This window comes from Scyliorhinus canicula, chromosome 19, assembly GCF_902713615.1.
Source record: "Scyliorhinus canicula chromosome 19, sScyCan1.1, whole genome shotgun sequence".
NCBI classification, from domain to species: Eukaryota; Metazoa; Chordata; class Chondrichthyes; order Carcharhiniformes; family Scyliorhinidae; genus Scyliorhinus; species Scyliorhinus canicula.
Window position 1 is genome coordinate 100,985,358 of NC_052164.1, and position 27,631 is coordinate 101,012,988.

The 27,631-nt window shown below is 50.0% G+C and overlaps 1 protein-coding gene across 1 annotated transcript in view; it reads left to right on the forward strand.

Annotated features, from left to right (window-relative positions):
* Window positions 1–23,143: 23,143 nt before the first annotated feature.
* LOC119953947 (ubiquitin-associated and SH3 domain-containing protein B-like) overlaps window positions 23,144–27,631 on the forward strand; it is a 121,952-nt gene continuing 117,464 nt past the window's right edge. Inside the window, exon 1 of the mRNA XM_038778663.1 lies at window positions 23,144–23,582. Within this exon, the coding sequence (XP_038634591.1) occupies window positions 23,455–23,582 (128 nt within the window). The 5' untranslated portion in view covers window positions 23,144–23,454. The remainder of the gene's footprint in view (window positions 23,583–27,631) is intronic.

Genomic DNA, 27,631 nt, shown 5'->3' on the forward strand with positions numbered 1-27,631 from the left:
AATATTATTTGGTATTGTATAATCATCACTGTCATCGTGGTTTGTACATGTCATCACTTACCTACCTATTTTGTTCAATTTTCTTTAACCAAGTACAGAAAATATGTAACATGAAAAAAGGGGGGATGTGGTGATATGTATCACTGTCTATGCACAAGGGGTTAATGTAAATACACTACAGTAAGTAACCACTAGAGGGAGCACCAGAGATGTCATGACATACAGACACACTGCCAATGGGTCAATGCAACAGGACACAACCAATGGGTAATCAGGACACCCAGAGGTGACACTACCACAAGGGGGCACTTCACAACCCATATAAAAGGACAGGGCATACATGCTCTGCCTCTTTCCACAGACAGAGAGTACATCAGGGTTGATCAGCAGCATCACACCCAGCATGTGGCTTAGAGCAGGCTGGTAAAGATAGACTGAGTTACTACAGTTAGATTAGCAGAGAGTCAAACTCATTTAAGAACTGTGTAAATAGTTCAATAAACACGTTGAACTCATTTCATAGTCTGGAGCTTCCTTTGTCAAAGCATACATCAAGGAAGCAGCTTATGCTACACGAAGCAGCACGTGACAACATTGCTCTCCAGAAGAAAGTGTAACCACGGTCTTCTTCCCTCCACTGCTCTTCAACCTGCTCTTCGGGTCTCTGGCAGGGCAGTGACGTCAATGTTGACGTGCCTGAGTTCACGAGTAACAAGGGCAGTTCTCCGCTCCGGGTAACTGCTTTGCTCGTTATCCATGACGGTTCACACATTCCAGGTCCCGAAATTCAGTTTAACTTTGATTTTCAGACAGTGAGCAGCTGGAGACGGTTATGTAGCCAGGTCGGAAACGGATGGACTTTTCCCTCAACAAGGCCAGCTCATGTTGCTGGCACATCCCACGTGTCCATCAGCCCCATGTGTGGCAATAGTGACTCTGTCATTGTGTCTGCTGTGTCTCAGGGGGTAGCACTCACATCTCAAACATCAAGTCCCACCCCGAAGACCTGACCCAGCCACCAACTCCAAGCTGACACTCCCAGGGTCGGAGAGAGGGAGCGCTACACCATCAGAGATGCCAACCTTTGGTGAAAATGTTAAACCGCCGTACCACTGGCCTCTCAGATAGATCTAAAAGGTCCCAGGGCACGATTTGAAACTAGAGCAGCAGAGTTCCCCTCGCCAATATTTATACCTCAATCAACATCAGATTATTTGGCCATTCTCACATTGCCGTTTGTGGGATCTTGCTGTGTAGAATATGATTACCATTGCTGAATCCTCTACTATCAACCCCGCGGCGCAGTGGTTAGCACCGCTGCCGCACGCCACCAAGGACCTGGGTTCGATCCCAGCTCTGGGTCACTGTCCCTGTGGAGTTTACACATTCTCCCCGTGTCTGCGTGGGTCTCACCCCCACAACCCAAAGATGTGCAGGGTGGGTGGAATGGCCACGCTAAATTGCAGCTTAAGTGGGAAAGAAAAGAATTGGGCACTTTAAATTTGAGGGAAAAAAATATATTTAAAAAATCAATATCCTGGGGGTTACCATGGGTCAAAAATTAAACTGGACTCAGCCATATAAATATTATGGTTACAAGAGCAGGTCAGAGGCTGGGAATCCTGCAGCGAGTAACTCACCTCCTGACTCCCCAAAGCCTCTCCACCACCTACCAGGCACAAGTCAAAAATGTGATGGATATCTCCACTCGAGTGCGGCTCCATGAATACCCAAGAAGCTTGACACCATCCAGGACCACTTGATTTTGGCACCCCATCCCATAAGTTAAACTCTGCCAACAAAACGCAGCGACAGCCGTGTGTACCATCTACAAGATGCATTGCAGCAACTCACCAAAGTTCCTTAGACAGCACCTTCCAAACCCACGACCAGTACCATTTAGAAGGACCAGAGCAGCAGATACCTGGGAATCCCACCACCTGGAGGTTCCCCTCCAAGTCACTCACCGCCCTGACTTGGAAATATATCGGCCGTTCCTTCACTGTCACTGGGGCAACGTCCTGGAACTCCCACCCTAACAGCACAGTGGGTGTACCTACACCCCAAGAACAGCAGTGGTTCTAGAAGGCAGCTCGCCACCACTTTCTGAAGGACAATTAGGGATAATCTGGCCAGTGATGCCCACATTCGAATAACATTTTTTAAAAAAGTAGCGGCTTTGGAGAAGATTTTGTGACCAAAGGCTACAGACATGTGGAGAAAGAGAGGAATAGTTCACCAAGGTCACTGCCACAAAGATCGCCATTCACTCCGGATGTGGTGAGAGGGTGGAAAGGGTGGGGGCAGTTTTGATCAATTGAGGATGAACTTGGTGGGTGGATGGGAGGGCTGGGCAGTGAACCGTCGTTTTCCTCCTTTCAAGTCCTTACTATGTGCTGCCACCAGAGGGCTCCCCATTCCACATTCAGGTGATCTCCACACTGATCTTCACGCAAATAATCTGGACAACACCCCTCTGCATTGGATGTGACTCTGGCTCCAAGTCTGCTGTACCCACCCCAACCTGAACAGCTCTAATTTTCAGCTTCTACCCCTTTGTTCTGGACTCCCCAAAGGTGATTGTTTCACCCACCATTTCTCCCTCTATTCCCAAAAGGGGGGGAAACAGGATATGGGTGTGAAACTGCGTTGACTATAACAGGGTATTCTAGGGGTCTTGTTGCCATTGACACAGGGGGACAACCTCCTGATCGAACGGACAGGTTGCACAGACTGGACTGGAATTCCTGCGGGTTTGGAAGAATTAAGAGTGTAATAGAGATGTTTCAGATGATGAAAGGATTTGATGGAACAGAGAGAAACAATCACCTTTGGGGAGTCCAGAACAAAGGGGTAGAAGCTGAAAATTAGAGCCGTTCAGGGATGATGTTGGGAAGCACATCTTCATATAAAGGGTCATGGAAATCTGGAACCCTCTCCCCCAAAACGTTGCTCAGGCTGGGGGTGAGTTGAAAATTTACAAACTGAGATTGATGGATCTTTGTTGAGTATTAAAGGTTACAGGACCCTGGTTCCCCGGGGGAGTTACGATGCAGATCTGCCATAGTCCAATGGGAAGGCATCACTGCAGGAGCTCCTCGCATGGTGGTGTCCTCGGCCTAACCATTTCATCCATAGAGCCATAGAATTCCTAGTGTAGAAGGAGACCATTCAGCCCATCGAGTCGGCACCAACACTCTAAAAGAGCATCCTATCAATGCCCAGCATCCCATCCTATCTCTGTAGCCCCAACTAATCTTCACATCTTTGGACACTAAGGGGCAATTTAGCATTGGCCAATCCACCTAACCTACACATCTTTCGACTGTGGGAGGAAACCAGAGCACCCGGAGGAGAGCCACGCAGACAAAGTGCAAACAGACAGTCACCCAAGGCTAGAATTGAACACAGGTCCCTAGTGATGCAAGGCCGCAGTGCGAACCACTGTGCCACCCCCTCAATGACTTTCACTCCATCGTAAGGTCAGAAATGGGATATTTGATGATGACTGCACAATGTTCAATGCCATTCACCACTCCTCAGATACTGAAGCAGTCCATGGTCTAAATGCAGCAAAGCCTTGGACTGGTAATAATAACATTCACGTTACACAGGTAACAGGCAATGACCATCTCCAACAAGAGACAATCACCCCTTGACATTCAGTGGCATTACCATTGTTGAATCCTCCAATATCCTTTTTTTAATTTAGAGTACCCAATTATTTTTTTTTTCAATTTAGGGGCAATTTAGCGTGGCCAATCCATCTACCCTGCACATCTTTGGGTTGTGGGGGTGAAACCCACGCAAACATGGGGAGAATGTGCAAACTGCACACGGACAGTGACCCAGGGCCAGGATTCAAACCCAGGTCCTCAGCGCCGCAGTCCCAGTGCTAACCACTGTGCCACATGCAGCTCTGAATCCTCCAATACCAACACCTCCAATAGTAACAGTATTACTATTGACCAGAAACTGCACTGCTCCAGCCATATAAATACTGTGGCCACAAGAATAGGTCAGAGGTTGGAACTTCTCTGGCAAGTAACTTGCCTCCTGACACCCCAAAGCCTGTCCAGCATCTGCAAGTCAGGAGTGTGATGGAATACTCTCCATTTGCCTGGATGAGTGCAGCTCCAACAATAGTCAAGAAGCTCTACACCATCCAGGCCAAAGCAGCCCTGCTTGATTGGTATGACACCCACCATTTTAAACAAATTCTCCCTCCACAATTGGCACGTGGGGTCAGCCGGGTGTACAATCTAAAAGCTGCACTGCAGGAACTCACCGAGGCTCCTCAGGCAGCACCTTCCAAACCCGTGACGTCTCCCATCTAGAAGGACAAGGGCAGCAGATACCTGGGAACACCACCAGCTGCAGGTTCTGCTCTAGGTCGCTCACTACCCTGATTCGGATTGCAGAGGGCAGCTCACCAGCACCGTCTCAGGGGCAATTAGGGATGAACAATAAATGCTGCCCTAGCCAGCGATGCCCATATCCCAGGAACACATTTTTAAAAAAGAACAGGTTTGAGGGGCTGAATAGGCTCCTCCTGTCCTACATTACTGTTGATACCATGGGCACGATTTAACCACCGCGTTGCACAGATCTGGGCACGCTGGGTAAAGAGGATGGTAAAAAAGCCAAAATCGAGATGCGCGCTGGGCACAAATCGGGCCTCTCCTGATGGTGAGTTCCGGATCACACTCAAACATGGCGAGGATATCATTAACCCTCAATTGCATTCATTTTAATCTCATGAGCGAGATTGAAGTCGAATGTAACAGCCTCCCGGGAGTTAACCGGCTCCCCAAAAAGAAATCACGCGGACGTTGTTTCGTACTCCTTGTTAAAAACTTGAGGCTAGGGCAGCACGGTGGCCTAGTGGTTAGCACAACCGCCTCATGGCGCTGAGGTCCCAGGTTCGATCCCGGCTCTGGGTCACGTCCGTGTGGAGTTTGTACATTCTCCCCGTGTCTGCGTGGGTTTCGCCCCCACAACCCAAAAAAATGTGCAGAGTAGGTGGATTGGCCACGCTAAATTGCCCCTTAATTGGAAAAAATAATTGGGTAATCTAAATTTATTTTTAAAAAACTTGAGGCTGGCTCAATGGCTGCTGAGGGGAAGTGAGGAGGTGAGTAACCATTTCAATATTCTGGCATGGAGCTGCTACCCCAGCGTTTGGGAGGGAGGAAGGGAAGGGGGAGGGGGAGGGGGGGGGGGAGGGGGAGGGGGAGGGGGAGGGGGAGGGGGAGGGGCCCTCACGGTTGGGTTTGGTCAGGGGTTGAATCATTCCAGGTCAGGTTAACCCCTGGGTCGATAAGGAGGTGGGAGTGAGGGGCTTTTCGTCTGTGAGGCCTTCAAGCCATCTTTAAATATTGTGGATACCCCATAACAGGAGCAACAACAGCTGTTGCCTGTCTGTCATACCAAACACGCCCAGGACAGAGCCCTCCCTGCTCTGTGTTATATGCTGAAGGTCACGTTAGCTCCCATTGACTGTGAGCAGCCTCTAGCTTCACAGTTGATAGCTATTGCTAATAGGGAATTGGCCTTGTTAGTTGTGAGAGCGTTTCACAGCTCTCAAGTGGCTTCTCATGGGTACATGCGCCATGTCTCAAATGATGATAATTGTATTGCATTTCAAAGCCTGAACAGTTTGCCTGAACTCTAAAAGTGTCAGCACCATAGAGGCAGCAATTGAACACCCAACAACTGGGCTTCAGCCCTGGGGACATCCTCGCGACCAATGGGTGAGTGTGTGGTTGAGGGGAGGGCACCTGAGCACGGTCTCCCTAATGTTCCTGGCAGAGGTCCGGGGTCTGGGGTCCAGGGTCTTCTGCTGTGGCCGGGGTGAGCGAGGTTTTCCAGCACAACTGACTGGGTGGATGGCACTCTGAGAGAAGGTGGGACACGTAAGGATGGAGGAGGCTTGGGGGATTTGAGGGTCCTGGGGTGGAAGCTCTAATTGATTGTCAATGTCTCTCCTTCTCCAATCCTTGTGCAAAATATGATGGCTATGTCAGTCTCACAGACACTTCACTCCCGGTGTTGGTGGCAACTCAGCAGCCAGTCACCAGAGAAGGTAGCAGCAGGGTTGATGCAGGTTGGAGGCGGCACCCCATATGCAGGGGGCTGCCACGGCTTGAAGACCCAGCTGCCCATCAGGGCAAGGAGGAACCCAGAGGGGGATGCCAGCCCAAGGTGTAGAGGCTTTGTTAGTCTCTCGAGGAGATGACAGACAGCATGTGCCACAGGAGATTCTGTCTCAACAAGGAGACAGTGCGGCCCCTGGCGCACGGACTTGTCGCACCTTGGAGGAGGAGTGCCTGTGAAGGACTCCTCAGCTGAACTTTTATGTGACCAGTTCATTGCAGGGCTCGAGTGGAGATTTGTGCAGCATTTCTCAAGCTACAGCCCACAAGTACGTCCGTGAGGTAACGGATGCCCTGTACGCCCGGGCATCAGACTTTATCAACTTTGAGCTGGACCAGGCACATCAAGGTGCCTGGGCAGCAAGATTCTCCACCATCGCAGGGGTGCCCCTGGCCCAGGGGGCAATAGATGGCACGCATGTCATCTTGTACGCACTGGGAATCAGGGCGTGCCCTTCATTAACACGCCCTGAATGTTCAACTTGTGCAGCACCACCACCTCCGATCTTACACGTGTGTGCACGCTTCCCAGGGAACGTGCATGACAGCTACATCCTGGGACACTCGGAGATCTCCAGCATCTTCCAGGGCCACCCCAGGGCGATGGGTTGGCTATTGGGGGATAAGGGGCACCCGCTGAGGACCTGGCTAATGACACCAGTGCGGAGACTGGAGACCAAAACAAAGTGCCGATATAACCAGGCCCCCGTTGACACCCGAGCGGCCATTGAGTGGTGCATCAGACTGCTCACAATGTGGTACCGATGCCTGGGCTGCCCTGGTGGGGGTCTGCTGTGTCCCCCACAACCTGACCCACAGCAGCAGGCCGAGATGCTGGGGATGGAAGAGGAGAGACATGAGCGGGCTCATCTGAGGAGGAGGAGGACCCAGACGAGGAGGGGTTGGAGGTCGAGCCCGGGGAGGAGTTGTAGGAGGTGCCGGAGGATGGACGATAGGCAGTGGAAAGGGGCCAGCATGCCCGGAGGACCAGGGAGGCCCTCCACATTTCTCCCCCACCAATCCCTCCTTCCCACAATCCCATCCCCAATCCTCCCCTCCTCCTGTTCCCCTCCTTCCCACTATTCCCCCCGGGTCCTTGGTGCCGTGAAGTAGCAATGCTAACCACTGCGCCACTGTGTCGCCCCCCCAGGAATATCAGGGGAGGGATTCTCCAACCCGCCGCACCCGTTTTTGGGTGCAGCACGCCTCCAGTGGCCTCCTCCATCCCGGCAGCCGGCCAATGGGGTTTCCCATTGTTTGCACCCCTAGCCATCGGGAAGTCCATGGGCGAGAGTGCGCTGCCGGTGAAACGGAGCATCCGCCCGACGGAGAATCCGGCTGCAGATATATTTGTAGGGAGCAGCTGAATATTTATTTTTGCAGTAACAACAAAGGGCTCGAGCTAGACTGGGTATTACTGCCAGCCAGCAACCATCCCCTGGGACTGTCCTTCGCACAAATGTGAGGTAATGCATTTTGGAAAGTCTAATACAGGTAGGGAATACACAGTAAATGGCACAACCCTCAATAGTATTGACAGTCAGAGAGATCTGGGTGTACAGGTCCACAGGTCACTGAAAGGGGCAACACAGGTGGAGAAGGTAGTCAAGAAGGCATACGGCATGCTTGCCTTCATTGGCCGGGGCATTGAGTATAAACATTGGCAGATCATGTTGCAGCTGTATAGAACCTTAGTTAGGCCACACTTGGAGTAAAGTGTTCAATTCTGATTGTGACACTGCCAGAAGGATATGGAGGCTTTAGAGAGGGTGCAGAAGAGATTTACCAGGATGCTGCCTGGTATGGAGGGCATTAGCTATGAGGAGAAGTTGGAAAAACTTAGTTTGTTCTCACTGGAACGAAGGAGGTTAACGGGCGACCTGATAGAGATCTACAAAATTATGAGGGGCGTGGACAGAGTGGATAGTCAGAAGATTTTTCCCAGGGTGGAAGAGTCAAGTACTGGAGGGCATAGGTTTAAGGTGCGAGGGGCAAGCTTTAGGAGATGTACGAGGCAAGTTTTTTACACAGAGGGTAGTGGGTGCCTGGAACTCGCTGCAGTACCGGCCTCCCCAGACAGGCGCTGGAATGTGGGGACTAGGGGCTTTTCACAGTAACTTCATTGAAGCCGACTTGTGACAATAAGCAATTATTATTATTATTAGTGGAATACGATAGCGACTTTTATGGGGCATCTTGACAAATACATGAATAGGATGGGAATAGAGGGGCATGGTCCAAGGAAGTGTAGGGGGTTTTTGTTCAGGTGGGCAGCATAGTTGGTGCAGGTTTGGAGGGCCGAAGGGCCTGTTCCTGTGCTGTGATTTTCTTTGTTCTTTGTTAAGTGTGAGCCCTGACAGTGTGAGTCAGTGAGGTCTGTGAGATCAGTGAGAAACCTCGCTGGGCAGCACGGTAGCATTGTGGATAGCACAATGGCTTCACAGCTCCAGGGTCCCCGGTTCGATTCCCGGCTTGGGTCACTGTCTGTGCGGAGTCTGCACGTCCTCCCCGTGTGTGCGTGGGTTTCCTCCGGGTGCTCCGGTTTCCTCCCACAGTCCAAAGATGTGCAGGTTAGGTGGATTGGCCCTGATAAATTGCCTTTGGTGTCCAAAATTGCCCCTAGTGTTGGGTGGGGTTACTGGGCTATGGGGATAGGATGGAGGTGTGGGTTTGGGTAGGTGCTCTTTCAAAGAGCCGGTGCAGACTCGATGGGCCAAATGGCCTCCTTCTGCACTGTAAATTTTATGATTCTATTTATATAACACCTTGCATGACTTCTGGATGTCACCATTTCACAGCTATTGAATCATTTTTTAAAAACAGCATCTTTACTGTTTTCATAGGAAATATTTTTTGCCTGCTATATGCTCGTCAACTATTCCTGATTTATTTCTCAACAGCATCACAGGATCTTTGGTGGCCACCAGAAAGGACAGTGACCAGAGCCTCTGGGAGATTTATTTCTCTTTCCTAATCCAGGGTCCTGAGGTCAATTGTAGTGTCCTACACCGACCTGATTGAGGGAGGCCCTCTCAGCTCAGACCTGGGGCCTAATGCCTCCATCTCGCTCAGTACCACATCAGTTGAGGGGTGGAGTGGGGGGGGGGGGGGGGGGGGTGGAATGGTTGCCTCTCAATTTTCTCATTACCTCTTGCACTTTAAAAAAAATTCCCATGGGCTTGGCGAGATTTCTATGTGGCAATACCTCAGCCAATCAGAGTCGACTCGCCAATCAATCAGCATCCCTTTCTCCTGTAGTACAAATGATTGAAATTTGGTGTTCTAGTGTTTGTTATGATGAGTGCAAGATGAAAAATTTTGATAACGTTTCTCTTTTCAATGCTATTCATATTCTCGATGATCATCTCTACTGGCTTCTCCTTCCTCGACGCATCCTACTGGAAATGTGGGGATCTGGATAACAGGAATTTCCGAGTGATGTGTCAATATTAACCATGTCTGACCAACGAGAGGAACAGGCTGGATGGGCAAGATGAGCAGCAGGAGAATTGTGCGGAGGGGCTGGGAGGGAGTTGGAACATGGGGACAAGAGGAGGCCATACAGCCAATTGGTCCTGTTCTGCCGTTCAATTAGGCCATGGCTGGTGTGTGACTTAACTCCATTTTCCCGCCTTTGTCCCATCGCTCTCCATCAGGATCTGCTCAGATATTTGAGGAGACAGTGTCGTCGTGGTAATGCCACTGGACTAGTAATCCCAGGCTAAAGCCCAGGGGTCATGGGTTCAAATCCCAGCACAGCAGCTGGTGTGATTGAACTGGAATTCAATGAATAAATCAGGAATATGAAGCTGTTCTCAGTAATGGCGACCAGCAGCTATCACTGATAGTTGTAACAATCTATCTGCTTCATTAATGTCCTCCAGGAAAGGAAATCTGGGGCACGATGCAATGGCTTCGCTGCACCCGAAAAGCAGCTGGCCGCGGCACAGTGTGGCCAATAAAAGCCGGGAGACCCCGCTCCCCGGGATGTACCCGGTTCGCACCACCTCACCATATACAACGTGATCTCGCAAGACGTTGCGATGAAAATACCGCCCACTGTGGGCAGGATCACTTTTGGCAAGTCTGCGTATTAGAGCGAGACAATGGGCGCGATTCTCCGCAAATCTGGCGTGCCGTGAAGGCTGGCATGAAACTGGCCGTGTTTCACACCAGCCTCAGAGCTCCGTCCCGGGACCCGATTCTCCCCCCCCCGGGCGGGGCTAGTATTGGGGCCGGGGGAATCACGGCGATGCGGAGTTAGCAAACGTCGGTAACTCCGCCCGCCAAGAGTCACGGCGGCTGACACGCACGTTGACGTCAGCCGCGCATGCGCGGGTTGGGCGGCTCCAACCCGCGCATGCACGGATGGCGTCATCACGCAGATGCGTCAAACCCGCGCACGCGCGGGCCGTCATGCCCCTCAGCCGCCCCGCGGACTGATCCTGCGGGCTGGCGGAAGAACAAATAGTGCGCGGGTATCGGACCCGCTGCCCGCGATCGGTGCCCACCGATCGCAGGCCCATGCCACTCTTGGCACGGCCGTGCCAATCGGTGCCATGGTTGTCCGGGACGGGCACTTTGCGGCCGTTTTCACGAACGCTGAAAGCAGGTGTGATCGCAGCCGTAAACTCCGGGGTATTCGGCCCATCGGCCTGCGGAGAATCGCTGTTCGCCGTAAAAAATGGCGAGCAGCGATTCGTGTCGGGGGGCGGCCGGAGGGGGGGGGAGAATAGCGGGAGGCCGTGAAAATTGTCGGGAAGGCCCTCCCGCTATTCTCCGATCCGTCGTGGGCAGCGGAGAATCGCGCCCAATTAGTCTAATTTTAATGCGCAGATTCCCGGGAAACTGAGGCTTTGGGATTCATCCCCTTTGCCTCAGAGACCTCAGGCAAGCACCATTCAGCACTGTTCCCCACAGATGGAGCGGCACTCGTGGAGGTCTCCCAGGGGATTGGTGGCCCCCAGCTGCGTTCCCCGTGGGCAGGGTGGTGCCCTGGCACTGTTGGTGTGACCTGGGCACCCTGGCAGTGCCACCTGGGTGCCATCCTGACACGGTCAAGGTGTCCAAGTAGCACTGCCTGCTGGCATGGGCACTGCCAGGGTGCCAGGTTGGCACTGCCAAGCTGGTGTTTTTGCATGTGCACTCGGGCTGGGGCTGCTGTGAGTGGATGTTGGGAGCGCGGTGACCCTCTCACAGTGCGTTTGGGCTGGGGGGGGGGGGGGGATCCGGGACTGCTTCGGGGGCCTCAGTGCACCATTTAAAAATGTCGTCCTGATCTCTCGCCACACTGGGGTGTTCCAGCAAGCAGAGCTTCCCAGTGTACGAAACGTGGCTATGTGCCTCCTCGGCCGTGTATTCCCCACTGAGGCCCCTTATACAAAGTGAGTCATGTTGAATAACCATGTGTTTCTCAGCGCTGTGAGCGCCAGGGAACACGCGTGGCTAAACGCGCTCTCTCTGGGACTTTGTTCCCATTTGGTTGAATCGAGCCTCTGGTCTGACCGAGATGTGACTTTGACCCAAACCCACAGTAATGTGATTAAGTCTGAAATAGCTTTGCAAGTTACTCAATTCAAGGGATAGGCGAAATGCGGGCCTTGCCAACGATGCCTTGATCCCCTGAACGAATATGAAACATTGCTGAATCAAAGGGCCGGAAAAGGTATGATGGGCTGAATGGTCTGTTTCTCAGCTGTATGATTTTATACAGTGCTGGGTAGGAAGGGGGTGGAAGCTGTGGTTGGTATCTCTGGTGCTCTGCCCCCCCCCCCCCCCCCCTCTCAAATACAAGGTCAGAGAGCCAGTTACCCTTTCCTTCTCATTCACTCCAGTCTCACTGTGAAACAGGAGGCCTGATAAGAAGAGGCGGGAAATGATTTTGTGTGTGTGAATTGGGACAGTAATATGGGAAAGGACTTGCATGTAAAATGACAGAAACTGTTTCACAGGGAGATCCAGCTGAGGATTTGAAGGAATTGGCAAGTGTTCAATGGCAGCACATGTCTGATGGTCCAGTGTTCAGAGTTCAGCCATTCACCAAAACAGCTGTTGAATAAACAACAGCAGTGGCTCCACTTGTCAGGGTGGCTGACAGCAATTAAAGGGGCAGTGAGCCAGCCAGGAGCATTAGCAGGGACGTCACCCGCACAGAGAGAGGAATAAAGAAAGATTTGTATTTATCTCATATTCATGGTGTCTCTCAGTAATAAGCCACAGAGATTCACGCATCTTGAATCGAAGTGAAGTGAAACAAGAGGTGTTACTGAGGGAGATGGGTGAACGTGTAATAAGAGCAGAAAGAGCTTTCTCTTGCCTCTGCACGATGAGTAGATTGTGTCAATGGCCAGGATGTTTGCAGGCTTTCTCTAGGCTGTGTGCTGACCTCAGCAGAGGTTGGGGGGGAGGAGTGAGGTGGGAAGGTTTCCATTTGGCCTCACTCAATACTCTGGGGTAAGGAGAAAAAGCTTCAGCCAGGATTCCTGCTGTTGATTGCTGTCTGGTGATGCTTTCTTGCTTGGCAGTGATACACCGTCTTGCTAGGATAACTTGAGAACACTCATACAATCTAGTCTCATAAATAATGTGTATCAGATTAAAGAGATGAGGAGGACGGGCGATAAACTGTCCCAATAAATGGTAAACATTGGCAAACTCATTATTCACTATGGAGCCTTTTAAATTTTCATTGAAAAACACTCAGTTTATCCCATTTAATCTCCTCAGATTTCCAACACTGGTTGACAACCTCAACTTGTGATCTGATTCTCTCGCCCTCTCCTTTCTCAAAGACTACAACCAGAGGTGGGTTTACAATGAAGCACAGTGTTCAGCATGGGGCACTGGTAAATGGGGAGGGGCCCCGTACTGAGAGGTGGCTGTGTATGCCCCCAAAAGTGTCATTCTACCTCTGCTGTGAAGCATCGGGCGAGGTGAGGAGGCAGCGCTGGCCAATAGCCGTACAGGGGAGCAGGGGGGGCAACTTTCGAGCTACAGGCCAGGGCTGAGGAGGGCGGGTGGGCAACCAACCAAAAAGAACAGAGTCCACCAGGCCAGATGGTCAACAGCCAGGCTCCCAGCCAGGAGCGCACACGGTCGTCAAGGGTCAAGGCTCAACCACACGAACAAGAGCCAAGAGTGGAGCAGAGCAGAAGTCGGGAGGGGCAGAGAAGGCCAGGCAAACGCCACTGTCAGGAGCCGGCCGATTTGACCAGAGCCAGAGTCCAGCCAGGCAGCAGACCTGGGAGCGAGAGGCAACCTCAGCAGTGAGGCCAGGATTTTGGATTTCTGTGCCTTGCATTGGGCAGCATCGGGTGGGCATTGGCGTAAATGGTGAGGGACTCAATGTCATTTGGGGTGAGGCTCAATGCCGCTGGGGGTTGGCCGCCACCGGGGGAGGGGTGTGACGTGTGGCCCTTGCAAAGAGGGAGAACGCGGGGTCCCCAGAAGTGTAAGGCCACCTCTGGCTACAACTGCACCCTCAGGTGAGTGTCTGTTTTATTTAAGGTGACATGTTTTCCAAAGGAAGTATTTGCAAAATTACAACAAAGTATGACCTGCCCCCAAAATCACACCATTGGCCACTTAACATGTCTGTCCTCACGTGTCTCACTTTCCTGAGCCGACAGGAAAGCAACATTTATCAGATTTGATGCTTCTTTTCTTTAATAAATTTAGAGCACCCAATTTTTATTTTCCAATTAAGGGGCAAATTAGCGTGGCCGATCCACCTACCCTGCACATCTTTTGGGTTGTGGAGGTGAGACCCACACAGACACGGGGAGAATGTGCAAACTCCACACGGACAGTGACCCAGAGCCGGGATCGAACCTGGGACCTCGGCATCGTGAGGCAGCTGTGTTAACTACTCTTTCACTGTGCTGAGATTGGATGATTCTGTCAGTCAAAGAGACACTGGCCGGAATTCTCTGGTTATTATGATTCATGGGATGGTTCAAATGGGAAATCCCATTGACAAGCGGCGGGAAGATCGAATCCCGCTTGCAGTGAACGGAGCGCCGCCAAGAAGCACGGGTCTGGGGGACCGAAGGATCCCGCCCACTATTTCGCATTGCCACCATTTTTATAACTTATTAATAAAACAGTACCCTCAAAATGAAGATAAAGAACATTTTTATTGATGCCATTCTTATGTTTGCGCTGGGCATTAGTGACTCAGCGATTAATCTTGAATTCCTGGAGATTCCAGGACAATGGATAAAAAAGAGGATTTGCAGGAGAAGCAGCGGAGGTTTGAAACGAGATCTTTGCATCTGTTTTTACAAAGAAAGAAGATGCCACCCAGGCTGTGGTGAGAGAGGAGGTAATTGGGACACTCGAAGAATTTACAACTGAGAAGGAGATATCAGAAAAACTGGGCGCAATCTACCCAGAAACAATGAGAGTCCATTCTGGGAGGGATTAGCACAATTGTTTCCGGAGCTTGTAGTGACGGGAATGACCCCGCTATCTAACGGCATTCTGTTGTTCTTTCGGGGCCCAACAGGCCCCCCCCCCCGAGGCCGGACTTAGCGTAATTTCCTGCACTGAGGAGCTCCGACAAGTGACCCTGAACCCCCTTAACACCCCGACTCCCCCAGAAGGAGGTCCTTACGCCCCACCCCCAACACTCACTCACTCCTCACACGGGCAGGGAATCCCCAGGCCCGATCCCCAGCATGGGCAAAATGCCAGCTTGGCACCCTGGCAGTGTCAGGCTGATGCCAAGTGTCACCGCAGGGTGCCAGGATGGCTGTGCCAAGAAGCCCAGGTAGCACCAGAAGTGCCAGGGTACCACCCTGACCGGAGGCCAACCACCCGGGGTCCTCCAAACGTCGGGGAGACCCCCCCCCCCCCCGAGTGCCATTCCGCCTGTTGCCCGCTTGTGGAAATCAGTACTGAATGGTGCCCAGCTGGGATTTCCTCGGCGAGGTTGGCACATACTGGGTGGTGATTCGGTCAGGCGTCAGCAGAGGTAAGTGGATTTCTAAACTCACTTAACTCCGCCAGACACGACCCAGCCCATTTGGCGTCTCGCGAGATGTGGATAGATCTCACGAGATGCAAAGACCGTCAAGAATCCTGGGAGAGGCCTTTCCCGGGACCTACCGGTCATGTCTCGCCCTGGATCCGGCAGGATGTGGCCGGTAAACCGCGCCCACTATCTTTCCTGAAAATTGGTAAGGTATCAGGACCTGATGAAATGCTTCCAAGGACACTGAGGAGAAGTGGAAGTGGAAATTGTAGAGGCAATGGTGATAATTGTCCTGTCTTCCTTAGACACAGACACGGTGCGGGAGGGCTGTAGAATTGTGAATGCTACACCCTGGTTCAAAAAGGGTGCGAGGATAATAGCGGCAACTACAGACCGGTCAGTTTGACTTCACTGATAGGAAAACCTCTGGAAACTATAGTTCGGAGCAAAATCAATAGTCACTTAGATAAGTGCGGGATTATTGCGGAAAGCCAACGTGGATTCATTAAGGGAACATTGGGTAGAATTTACCCCCAAAATAGTCAGGTTCTGGCTTATAAACTGACGTGTTTCTCCCAGGTTTTCTCTCCAGATTTTCTGACACATTGTACAAAAAGCAGGGGGGGCGTGTTTTGTGCCATCATTCTTGAGGGGTGGGGCCCAAAGATATCGGCAGGCCAGCTCCGCAGAGATCAGGGCCCTATTTTTAAAAATAAATTTAGTGTACCCAATTTTTTTTCCAATTAAGGGGCAATTTAGCATGGCCAATCCACCTACCCTGCACATCTTTGGGTTGTGGGGGTGCGACCCATACAGACACAGGGCGAATGTGTCCCACACGGACAGTGACCCGGGGACAGGATCGAACCTGGGTCCTCGGCGCCGTGAGGCAGCAGTGCTAACTACTGTGCCACTCTGCCGCCCTGTTCCATTATTAATTAAAGGGTCTGTTACTGCAGCAAGGAGCGACGATATCTTGGCAGGGTCTTCTAGTGAGGTTTTCTTGGTAGAGTTTAGGAATAGAAAGGGGACAGCCACACTTCTGGAGTGTATTACGTACCCCCAAATAGTCAGTAGGAAATAGAGGAGCAGATCTGGGTGGTAGGGTAGCACAGTGGTTAGCACTGTTGCTTCACAGTGCTAGGGACCCGGGATCGATTCCCGGCTTGGGTCACTGTCTGTGTGGAGTCGGCACGTTCTCCCCGTGTCTGCGTGGGTTTCCTCCGGGCGCTCCAGTTTCCTCCCACAAGTCCCCAAAGACGTGCTGTTAGGTGACTTGGACATTCTGAAATCTCCCTCTGTGTACCCGGACAGGCGCTGGAGTGTGGCGACTAGGGGCTTTTCACAGTAACTTCATTGCGGTGTTAATGTAAGCCTACTTGTGACACTAATAATGATTATAAAAAGATATGGGGCGGGATTCTCCCCTACCCGGCGTGACGGGGGGTCCCGGCATAGGGGAGTAGCGCCAGCCACTCCGGGGTCGGGCCTCCCCAAAGGTGGGGAATTCTCCGCACCTTTGGGGGCCAGCCCCGCGCCGGAGCGGTTTGCACCAGAAGACTGCCGCAAAAAACCGGCGCCCCCGGCAGCGGGGCTGGCCGAAAGGCTTTCGCCGGTCGGCGCATGCGCCGGCGGTGATGTCAGCGGCCAGCTGCCGCTGACGTCACCACCGGCGCATGCGCGATGTGGGTTTCTCTTCCGCTTCCGCCATGGCGGAGGCCGTGGCGGCGTGGAAGGAGAAAGAGTGCACCCAGGGCACTGGCCCGGAGTCTGAGCGGGGGGCCCCGATCGCGGGCCTGGCCACCGTGGGGGCACCCCCCCCCCCCCCCCCCCAGGACCACGGGGGCCCGCTCGCGCCGCCGATCCCGCAGCCACCAAAGGTGGTTCAAACCTCGGCGGCGGGACAGGCCTCCCAGCGGCGGGACTTCGGCCCATCCAGGCCGGAGAATCACTACAGGGGCCTCTCCGATCGGAGTGGCGAGATTCCCGCCACCGCCACTTCCCGGGTGGCGGATAATCTCTGCCACGGCGGGGGCGGGATTTTTGGCGGCCCCAGGCGATTCTCCGACCCTGCTGGGGGTTGGAGAATTTCGCCCATGTAGACAATTCACTAGGGTGTGCAAAAACAATAATAGAGTAATTATATTAGGAGTTTTCAACTTTCCCAACATTTTTTCATTTCATTTCATTTTCATTTTCATTTCATTAATTGGGATAGTCACATTGTGAAGGATTTAGAGGGAGCAGATTTCCTGAAATATATTCAAGAGAGCTTTTTAAATCAACATGTTGAAGGTCCAACAAGGGATGGTGCAGTGCTGGACCTGGCTCTGGGGAACGATGCCAGACAGGTAGCAATGGGGGAGCATTTTAGTGATAGTGACCACAACACAGTACGATTTAAATTTATCATGGAAAAGGAAATGGTTGGTCTGCAAGAAAGGATTTTAGGTTGGGGAAAGGCTATTTTTATTCAAATAAGGCAGGATCTGGCCAAAGTAGACTGGGAACAGCTACCTTTGGGTAAATCTACAGCAGAACAGTAGGGGGGATTCAAAATGGTATTGGTGAGAGTACAGGTCCAATATGTTCCCGTTAGGAGCAACAAGTCCAGAGAACCCTGGATTTCCAGGCATATTCAGGACTGTACAGGAAGATAGAGAGGCTTTTAACAGGTACAAAGGAAGCAAATCTACAGGGGCCCTCATGGAGTATAGAACGTGCAGGAGGGAACTCAAAAAAGCAATTAGGAGATAAAAGAAGGGGCACGAAAAACACGAGAGGGTAAGATTTGGGAAAATGTCTTTGATCCCAACTATGGGTCACTGTCCGTGTGAAGTTTGCCCATTCTCCCCGTGTCTGTGTGGGTCTTAGCCCACAACCCAAAGATGTGCAGGGTAGGTGGATTGGCCACGCTAAATCACCCCTTAATTGGGAAAATAAAATAATCGGATACTCTAAAATAAAACAAAAATCGGATCCAGGGTAACATGACAAGTTGTATCCTAAACCTGGCCGAGTGATAGGAGATACAGGATGGTGGTAGAAGGCTGTTTGTGTGACTGGAGGCTGCTGTCCACTGGGGTTACACTAGGGTTAGTGCTGGGTCACTTATTGTTTGTGATATTTATAAAAGATAGAGAAGAAAATGTGGGGGAAATGATAAGTAAATTTGCGGATGACACAAAGATTGGCCGGATGGTTGACGTGAAGAAGAAGATCTGAGGTTACAGGATAATATAGATGGATATGTCAGATTGGCAGATCAGTAGCAGTTGGAATTTAACTCTGAAAAGTGAGGTGAAAAGTGGAAGGAGTGACAGGATAGGGGGGTACTCACTGAATGGACACAATGAACAAAGAAAAGTACAGCACAGGAACAGGCCCTTCAGCCCTCCAAGCCTGCGCCGACCATGCTGCCCGTCTAAACTAAAATCTTCTACACTTCCTGGGTCCATATCCCTCCATTCCCACCCTATTCATGTATTTGTCAAGATGCCCCTTAATGTCACTATTGTCCCTGCTTCCACCACCTCCTCCGGCAGCAAGTTCCAGGCACCCGCTACCCTCTGTGGAAACAGTGGAACAGAAGGATCTTGGGGTACTTGTCCACAGATCCCTGAATGTGGCAGGTCAGGTTAATAGGGTAGTTAAGAAGGCATAGGGATACTTGCTTTATCAGTCATGGCAGAGATTATAAGGGCAGTGAGGTTATGTTGGAGCTGTACAGAACTTTGGTTAGGCCACAGCTGGAGTACTGTTCAGTTCTGGTCACCGCACTATAGGAAAGATGAGACTGCACTGGAGAGGGGCAGAGGAGATTCACCAGGATGTTACCTGGGATGGAGCATTTTAGTTATGAAGAGAGGCTGGATAAGCTTGGGTTGTTTTCTGTGGAGCAGAGAAGGCTGAGAGGGGACGTGATTGAGGTGTATAAGATTATGCAGGGCATGGGCAGGGTGGATAGAGAGCAGCTATTCCTCTTAGTAGAAAGGTCAATAATAAGGGGGCATAATTTTAAGGTGAAAGGCAGGAGGTTTGGAGGGGATTTGAGGAAATTATTGTTCACCCAGAGGGTGATGGGAATCTAGAATGCACGGCCTCAGAGGGGAAATGGGTCAGGAAACCTCCCAACGTTTAAAAATTCCTTGAATGAGAACTTGAAGTGTCATAACATTCAAGGGCAAGTGCTGGGAAGTGGGATCCGAGTAGTTTGGTGTAGGCTTGGTGGGTGGGCTGCAAGGTCTCTTCTTTATGATTTGATGATTTTCTTTATTTTTTAGAAAATATTTTTTGAGGCATTCATATGCAATTACAATATAACCAACACCCCCCCCCCCCCCCCCCCCCCCCCGGGTACAGACTTCAGCCAACATGGCTTACACAAACAATGTCACCCATCCCTCCATTGGTTCTCCTATCCTTACTCATCTCTCCCATGCCACCCACCCCCCCACCCCCCCACCCCCTGCTGACAGTTTAATTTTTCTCAAAGAAGCCGATGAACGGCTGCCACCTCCGAGCAAACCTCCGCCACGAGCCTCTCGAGCCGAATTATATTTTCTCGAGTCTGAGGAACCCCGGATTTCATGATTTTCCAGGGCTTCACGCTGACGGGATCTTCTGCTCCTGCTGATGTGAACGGAAATTTCAGTTGCTGACTGGCCCCACCAAAGGGCTGGAGAATTCCGGCCATTGTCAGCGGTGATGAGAATAGAACTTCAGAAGGACAGAGACCTGTCGGTGAACGGGGCAGACAAGTGGCAAGTGACGTTCAATGCAGAATGTTAGGTGATTTGTTTTAGAACATAGAACAGTACAGCACAGAACAGGCCCTTTGGCCCTCGATGTTGTGCCGAGCAATGATCACCCTACTCAAACCCACGTATCCACCCTATACCCGTAACCCAACAACCCCCCCCCCCCCAACCTTATTTTTTAGGACACTACGGGCAATTTAGCATGGCCAATCCACCTAACCCGCACATCTTTGGACTGTGGGAGGAAACCGGAGCACCCGGAGGAAACCCACGCACACACGGGGAGGACGTGCAGAATCCGCACAGACAGTGACCCAGCCGGGAACCGAACCTGGGACCCTGGAGCTGTGAAGCATTTATGCTAACCACCATGCTACTGTGCTGCCCATTTTGGCAGGAGGAATGTGGACACTATAAAATTAAAGGAGAAACTCTAAAGGAGGTACATTTGTTAGGAATGTGGGAAGTTAACAAGACTAACAGTGAATTTGAGATGAAAATGAAATAACAGACGGGGCGGTGCTGCACGTTGGTGCAGTGGGTAGCACTGTTGCCTCACGGCGACGAGGTCCCAGGTTCAATCCCGGCTATGGGTCACTGTCCGTGTGGAGTTTGCACATTTCTCCCCGTGTTTGTGTGGGTTTCGCCCCCACAACACAAAGATGTGCAGGCTAGGGGATTGGCCATGCTATATTGCCCCTTAATTGGAAAAAATGAATTGGGTACTCTAAATTTTAAAAATAAATAAATAAATAAAATAACAGACAAGTAACAAGACTAGCAGGCATCTAGAGGAATAATGAGATGCGATTTGCCCAGTAACAAGCTTAGCAGGAGTCAGTGAGGTGCATTGAGTAGACATTGAGGTGCAAATGGCCGTTTCAGAAATCAGAGACCAGTGGGGCTAAACAAATGACAATTTCTAAAGAATTTGAGAGAGGTAAACAGTATGACCACAAAAAGCAGGACAAATCCTGCCTAGCTATTTACTGCCACATCGGGCTACTCTTGATCATCAGTAAAGTGATGGAAAGGGTTATCAACAGTGCTATAAAGCAGCACTTGCTCAGCAATAACTTGCTCACTGATGCACAGTCTAGGTTCTACCAGGGTAATTCAGTTCCTGACTTCATTACAGCCATCGTTCAATCATAGATTAAATAACTGAACTTCAGTGGGGTGGTGAGAGTCACTGCCATTGACATCAAGGCAGCATTTAATTTAGGGATGTTCACTGATGATTGCACAATGTTCAGCGCCATTTACAACTCCTCAGATACTGAAGGGGTCCACGTCCAAATGCAGCAAGACCAAGACAGTATCCTGGCTTAGGCAATATCCACGCCACACAATTTGCAGGCAATGACCATCTCTAACCATCGTCCTTTGACTTTCAATGGCATTGCCATCACTGAATGCTCCATTATCAACATCCTAGATGTTACTGTTGACCAGTAACTAAACTGGACTAGCCATATAAATACTCTGGCTACAAGAGGGGCAGCACGGTAGCACAAATGGCTTCACAGCGCCAGGGTCCCAGGTTTGATTCCCCGGTGGGTCACTGTCTGTGCAGAGTCTGCACATTCTCCCCGTGTCTGCGTGGGTTTCCTCCGGGTGCTCCGGTTTCCTCCCACAGTCCAAAGACGTGTAGGTTAGGTGGATTTGCCATGGTAAATTGCCCTTAGTGACCAAAAGAGGGTATGGGGGGGGGGGGGGGGGGAGGGTTGTTGGGTTGTAGGGATAAGTGGGTTGGTGCAGACCTGATGGGCCAAGTGGCCTCCTTCTGCACTATATGTTCTATGTTTTCTCTTAACTACCAACACATGGTAGCAGCTGTGTGCACCATCTACAAAACGCACAGCAGCAACTCACCAAGGCTCCTTCAATAGCATCTTCCAAACCTGTGACCTCTACCACCAATGGCAAGGGTAGCAAATGTATGGAAACACCACAAGTTGCAAGTTTCTCTCCATGTCAGACACCATCCTGATTTGGAACTAATTGTTGTTACTTTAATAATCTTTATTATTGTCACAAGTAGGCTCACATTAACACAGCAATGAATTTACTGTGATAATCCCCTAGTCGCCACATTCCGGCGCCTGTTTGGGTACACAGAGGGAGAATTCAGAATGTCCAATTCACCTAACAGCAAGTCTTTCGGGACTTGTGGGAGGAAACCGGAGCACCCGGAGGAAACCCACGCAGACACGGGGAGAACGTGCAGATTCCCCACAGACAGTGATTGATGTACCGTCAATTACCACAAGACCAGAATGGTGAAACAATCGAGACTTTATTGTGCCTCCTGCAGCTGGAACCAGAATGGGAGCAGCGCAGGAGAGCATACACTTTTATACGCCTCCTGCTGGGAGGGGCCAGCAGGCTGGGATTTACTGTGGTACCTGTAATACATGGGCAGTACCGTAATACATGCAATGTGTTACTAGTGGTATTTACCACAGTGACCCAAGCCTGGGACCCTGGAGCTGTGAAGCTGTTGAATCAAAATCCTCAACTCTCTCCCTCCCTTACAGCACTGTAGGTGTAGCTTCCACCACCTTCTCAAAGGCAGTGTGGGATGGGCAATAAATGTTGGGCCTAGCCAGGGACACCACACCCCATAAAGAATCAAAGTGTAAGCACCGACATAATGCTGTGACTGGAGCGATGTGGGAAAGGCTGATGCCATGTTGCCCAAGTAAGAAGTCTTACAACACCAGGTTATCTCCACATCATGGCTACTATGTTGCACATAGCAAGAATTGTTTGTAGGTGTTGTTAACAGATAGTTAAGGGCCAGGCCAGGACATCAGAGGCATCGCCCGAGCTCGTTTTCAGAAAGTGTCACGGGATCACATCCACTAGAGAGGGTAGAGCAGGCCTCCCTCAGTGCTAGATTTTAGTCCAGAGCAGGACATTTCACAAACCCTCATTTTTAAGCGGCTTCGGCCAGCTCAGTCTCGAATACACGGAATGATATATATATATATATATATAAACACTGTTATTACACAGAATCACACTCTTGTTAAACCCGCCCAGAATTTTGAATCTAAAGGTCTGGAAATATTTAATAGAAAAATATAATCAGCTCATGAATTATTAGCTGCGTTGGACTGATGATTAATTAATGTCCCTGAACTTTTCCTGAAGAAGTAATTCCAGGTCTGGCAGCGTGAGTTGGGAGCTCCATATAAGGGAGGGGGCGGGAGGCTGATTATACTATTCCCCAACCCATTCATAAATTAGTCATTTACAGAGCCGAATGATACAGTAGCAGTTAGAAATGTTTCCTCTCTCTCTCCTTCACGCGAGCTCTTGAGTAATGTTTTAAGGAGGTGATAGTTAGACTTCCGATCGACGTGTGGTTTTAGTGAATGTCGCCTGGGTGACTTTAGACCCCTGTATATGTACCAGGAAGTGGATCCTTTACGCTCTCGGGTTCTTGTGTGAAAGACTCTCTCCTTCTCTGCAATGCTGTAGATGCGAGGACTGTTTCTCTCCCCTCTCGCCTCTCTCTCTCTCTCTCCCTGAAATGGCATTTTAAATTTCACACAGCATGGCTACTAAAGAAGAGCTTTACACCAAAGTTGTCCCCAGAAAGAATCGGCAGAATCGACCTGGGACCGTGAAACATGGATCAACTCTGGAGGTCTTCTTATCAATGGGGTTCCCTAAAGCCCGGGCGTAAGTTGAATGAGTTCATGTGCATGTATTTCCCTCTCCTGTTTCTTTGTTTCATTTTTTTAAAAAAAGCTCCGTTGTTACTGTGTCCAAATGGCGCTGCTCTGATACAGTGTTTCCATTTGATGTAACGTTTCTCTCTGTTGCACGTATCTTGTTACATTGTTGGGAAGGCAGTTATCACATGGCCTATTTTGAGACATGTTCAAAATGCGGAATGCACTGAAAACGCCCAGTGGGAGGGGGGGGGGGGGTGGTGTGGACATTTCATGGTCCCATTAAATCCCCTTCATCTTTGGAATTTTAAAATAACTTGAGAATTTAAACGGGCCCCTTCCTAAACCCCCCCCCCCCCCCCCACCACATACACACAATTATAATAACAGTGAAATCTAGGGCCTGCACTCAGAAAGGTGAGAGAGTGTTTTTTTGGAGATGGATGAAGGGATTACGTTGCAGTTTTAGTGCCGTTCACCCGGAGCCCGGTTTAAGAAGCGGAACAGTATCCAGCCCCCGGGAGGCTGTGTGAATTTCACCAGTGCGTCAGTTTCAATGGGGGGAGAGAGAGAGACAAGGCAGACGTGTGTCTGTTTCATTCATCTCCTCTCCTCCCATTTTTTTTCCAGAATGCTGGTGTTTTTTTTCCCCTAATACGGGAATTTTGCCTGGAGCACTGGAAAAAGCAAAAAAAAAAAAAATACCGCTGGATGCTGTAAAACTGAATAAAAATGCTGGGAAAACCTCAGCAGGTTTGTGTGCGGAAAGAAATAGTTAATGTTTCAGTTCGACGACCTTTCGCGACCTGCTGAGTATTTTCCAAAATTTTCAGTTCTTTTACCCCAACGAGCTGCCTGTAGCCGGCCCAATATCCCAGGGCATTGTCCTGCTGACCAAAAACACGAATGGAAACCGACTTCTCTCTTTCCACCCCCGCTTTTAAAAAGGCGAATGCGGCAAATATCCAGGATTTTCTAAGAAAAAACATTTTGGCTCCATAACCCTGACCACTTGACTTTTTTTTGATGGCTAAGAGACCAACTGTGACATCTCCCAGCAATACTTCCAACAACAAATTGCAAGATATTTGTACATTGTTTAAACTCTGCTTGCAGAGTCTATCTACTCCCCCCCCCCCCCCCCCTTTTTTCTAATGGTCTTCAAAATGGACAACCCTTTTTGCTCAATTGTAACCTTGACCCTAAATTCGGTGCAGCCAACAAGGGGTTTGATGGAGTCATTAAAAGATGTTTGAAATCCACTGGCGGTACGCTCAGCAAAAGCAGCCAGAGAGTTAAGATCTTTCGGCAAAAGAAGCCGAGAGGAGATGAGGAAACACATTTTTTTACACAGCGAGTTGTGATCTGGAAGGCTGCCGGAAAGGGCGATGAGGGCACATTTCAGTAAAAACTTTCAAAAAGGGAATTGGATAAATAATTAAAAGGGGGACTACAGAGCAGTAGGAATGATTGGATAGCCCTTTAAGAGATAACGCAGGCTTAATGGGCCGAAAGGTCTCCTGCCATGGTGTAAGATTCTATGAAGCCAAATTCTGCTTCTGTCCTGCAATGTCAGTTACCAGGGTCAGAGTTTGCATTCTGTGTTTGCAATCAGTTATTTATTAAAAAAAACTAAATCTAATGTCCTTCCCTGTGACTGAGAAAGGGCAGCACGGTAGCATAGTGGTTAGCACAATTGCTTCACAGCTCCAGGGTCCCAGGTTCGATTCCCGGCTTGGTTCACTGTCTGTGTGGAGTCTGCACGTTCTCCCCGTGTCCGCGTGGGTTTCCTCCGGGTGCTCCGGTTTCCTCCCACAGTCCAAAGATGTGCAGGTTAGGTGGATTGGCCATGATAAATTGTCCTTGGTGTCCAAAATTGCCCTTAGTGTTGGGTGGGGTTACTGGGCTATGGGGATAGGATGGAGGTGTGGGTTTGGGTAGGTGCTCTTTCAAAGAGCTGGTGCAGACTCGATGGGCCAAATGGCCTCCTTCTGCACTGTAAATTTTATGATTCTATTTATATAACACCTTGCATGACTTCTGGATGTCACCATTTCACAGCTATTGAATCATTTTTTAAAAACAGCATCTTTACTGTTCTCATAGGAAATATTTTTTGCCTGTTATATGCTCGTCAACTATTCCTGATTTATTTATCCCGGGACAATGTGGGTATGCTTGGTTAATCATTTTGTCCACTGCTGTATCCTCCATCTTGACAGGAGATGTGAAGCTTCTTCCCTGAAGCCCGATGGACTTGGGTTGTACCTTTTTGACCCAGTGCTGAACTGATTCCTCGCTCTAATTAGACATGTTCCAGTGTGAAGTTTATTGTCGCCATGCAATGAGTCCCTGATCTCGATCAGGTAGACACTGGGAGCAATGGAACATTTTGCTTAACTAACTTGATTCAGTTATTTTTGTTGAGGTAACGGAAAGGGCTGATGAGGGTAATCTAGTTGATGCGATCTACATAGACTTCCAAATGGCATTTAATAAAGTGTCACAGAATTGGATTGTAAGCACGGTTGAAGCATATTGAATACAATGCCCGTATGCACGTTTGAAGCATATTGAATACAATGCCCGTATGCATATAAAGTTTGTTGAGTGACATGAAACATGGAGCACTGGTGAATGTTGGTTTTCCGGACAGATGATGGGATATAGTGGGGTTCCCCAGGGGACTGTATTCGGACCGCTGCTATTCTTTATCAATGTTAATAACATAGCCTTTGGTCTAAAAGGGCACCATTTCAAAATTTGCTTTGGTTGTAAAGAGCACAGTTTCAGAATTTGCTGACAATACAAAACTTGGTAGGATGTTGATCAACTTCAGGAGGTTGTCGACAGGCTGGTGGACTCGGGGGATATGTGGTAGATTAAATCTAATGGGTGGCAATGTAGCACAGTGGTTAGCACTGTTGCTTCACAGCGCCAGGGACCTGGGTTCGATTCCCGGCTTGGGTCACTGTATGTGCGGTGTACATTCCGCCCGTGTCTGCGTGGGTTTTCTCCGGGTGCTCCGATTTCCTCCCGCAAGTCCCGAAAGAGGTCCCTCGTTGTGTTGTAAGCATCCTATGATAAAGAAAAAAAGATTTATTCCCTTGTTACCACTGTGCTAATCTGGAGGGCTACACTGTTGGAGAGGCCGTCTTGGGCAGCACGGTAACACAGTGGTTTGCACTGCTGCCTCACAGTGCCGAGGGCCCAGGTTCAATCCCGGCCCCAGGCCACTGTCTGTGCGGAGTTTGCACATTCTCCCCCTGTCTGCGTGGGTCTCACCCACAACCCAAAAGGATGTGCGGGTTTGGTTGACTGGCCACATTAAATTGCCCCTTAATTGGGGGAAAAAAAACAATTGGGTACTCTAAATTTATAAAGAGGAAAAAAAAGAGAGGCCGTCTTTCGGATGCAACTTTCAACCAGGTCCTATCTACTACCTCGGGGAATCTCAAAGATCCCCCAGCATTATAAGAGCAGGGCAGTTTTCCCTGGTTGCCTGCCCGATATTTATCTTTCAACCGACATCATTTAAAATCAGATGATTTGATCATATTTTACGCTTCTTTTCCCCAGCGAACTTGCTGCGTACAAATTGGCAGCAGTTGTTCCCACGTTACAATGGCCACAAAATATTTAATCGGCTGTAAAGCACTTTGGAATGTTCTGGGGTCATCGCAAACGCTCTAAAAAGGGGAGTCCTTTTTACCTCTAAGTGATCTTAACGTACCGGCACCAAAGCCCTTTCGGAAAGATTGCACTTAAATCCATCCTCTCCTTCTGCGATATTGTTAACATATCATTTTAAACTACTGACGGTGATCATATCTCCTGCCCCACCCAAAGCACTATCCAGCTCAAAATGTTAGCCACCATGCAAGCCAAGGTTAGTGGGGTAAAATTTATAACTGTGTACTGCTGTATGTTTTTTTTTGTGAATCAAGTGGTGTGCATTTCATAGAACCACTGACATGCCAGTGACACCATTGACGTATCTTCATGAAAGCATTAATATTCTTAATACATGCGGCAGCAATAGAACTTTCTGGCATT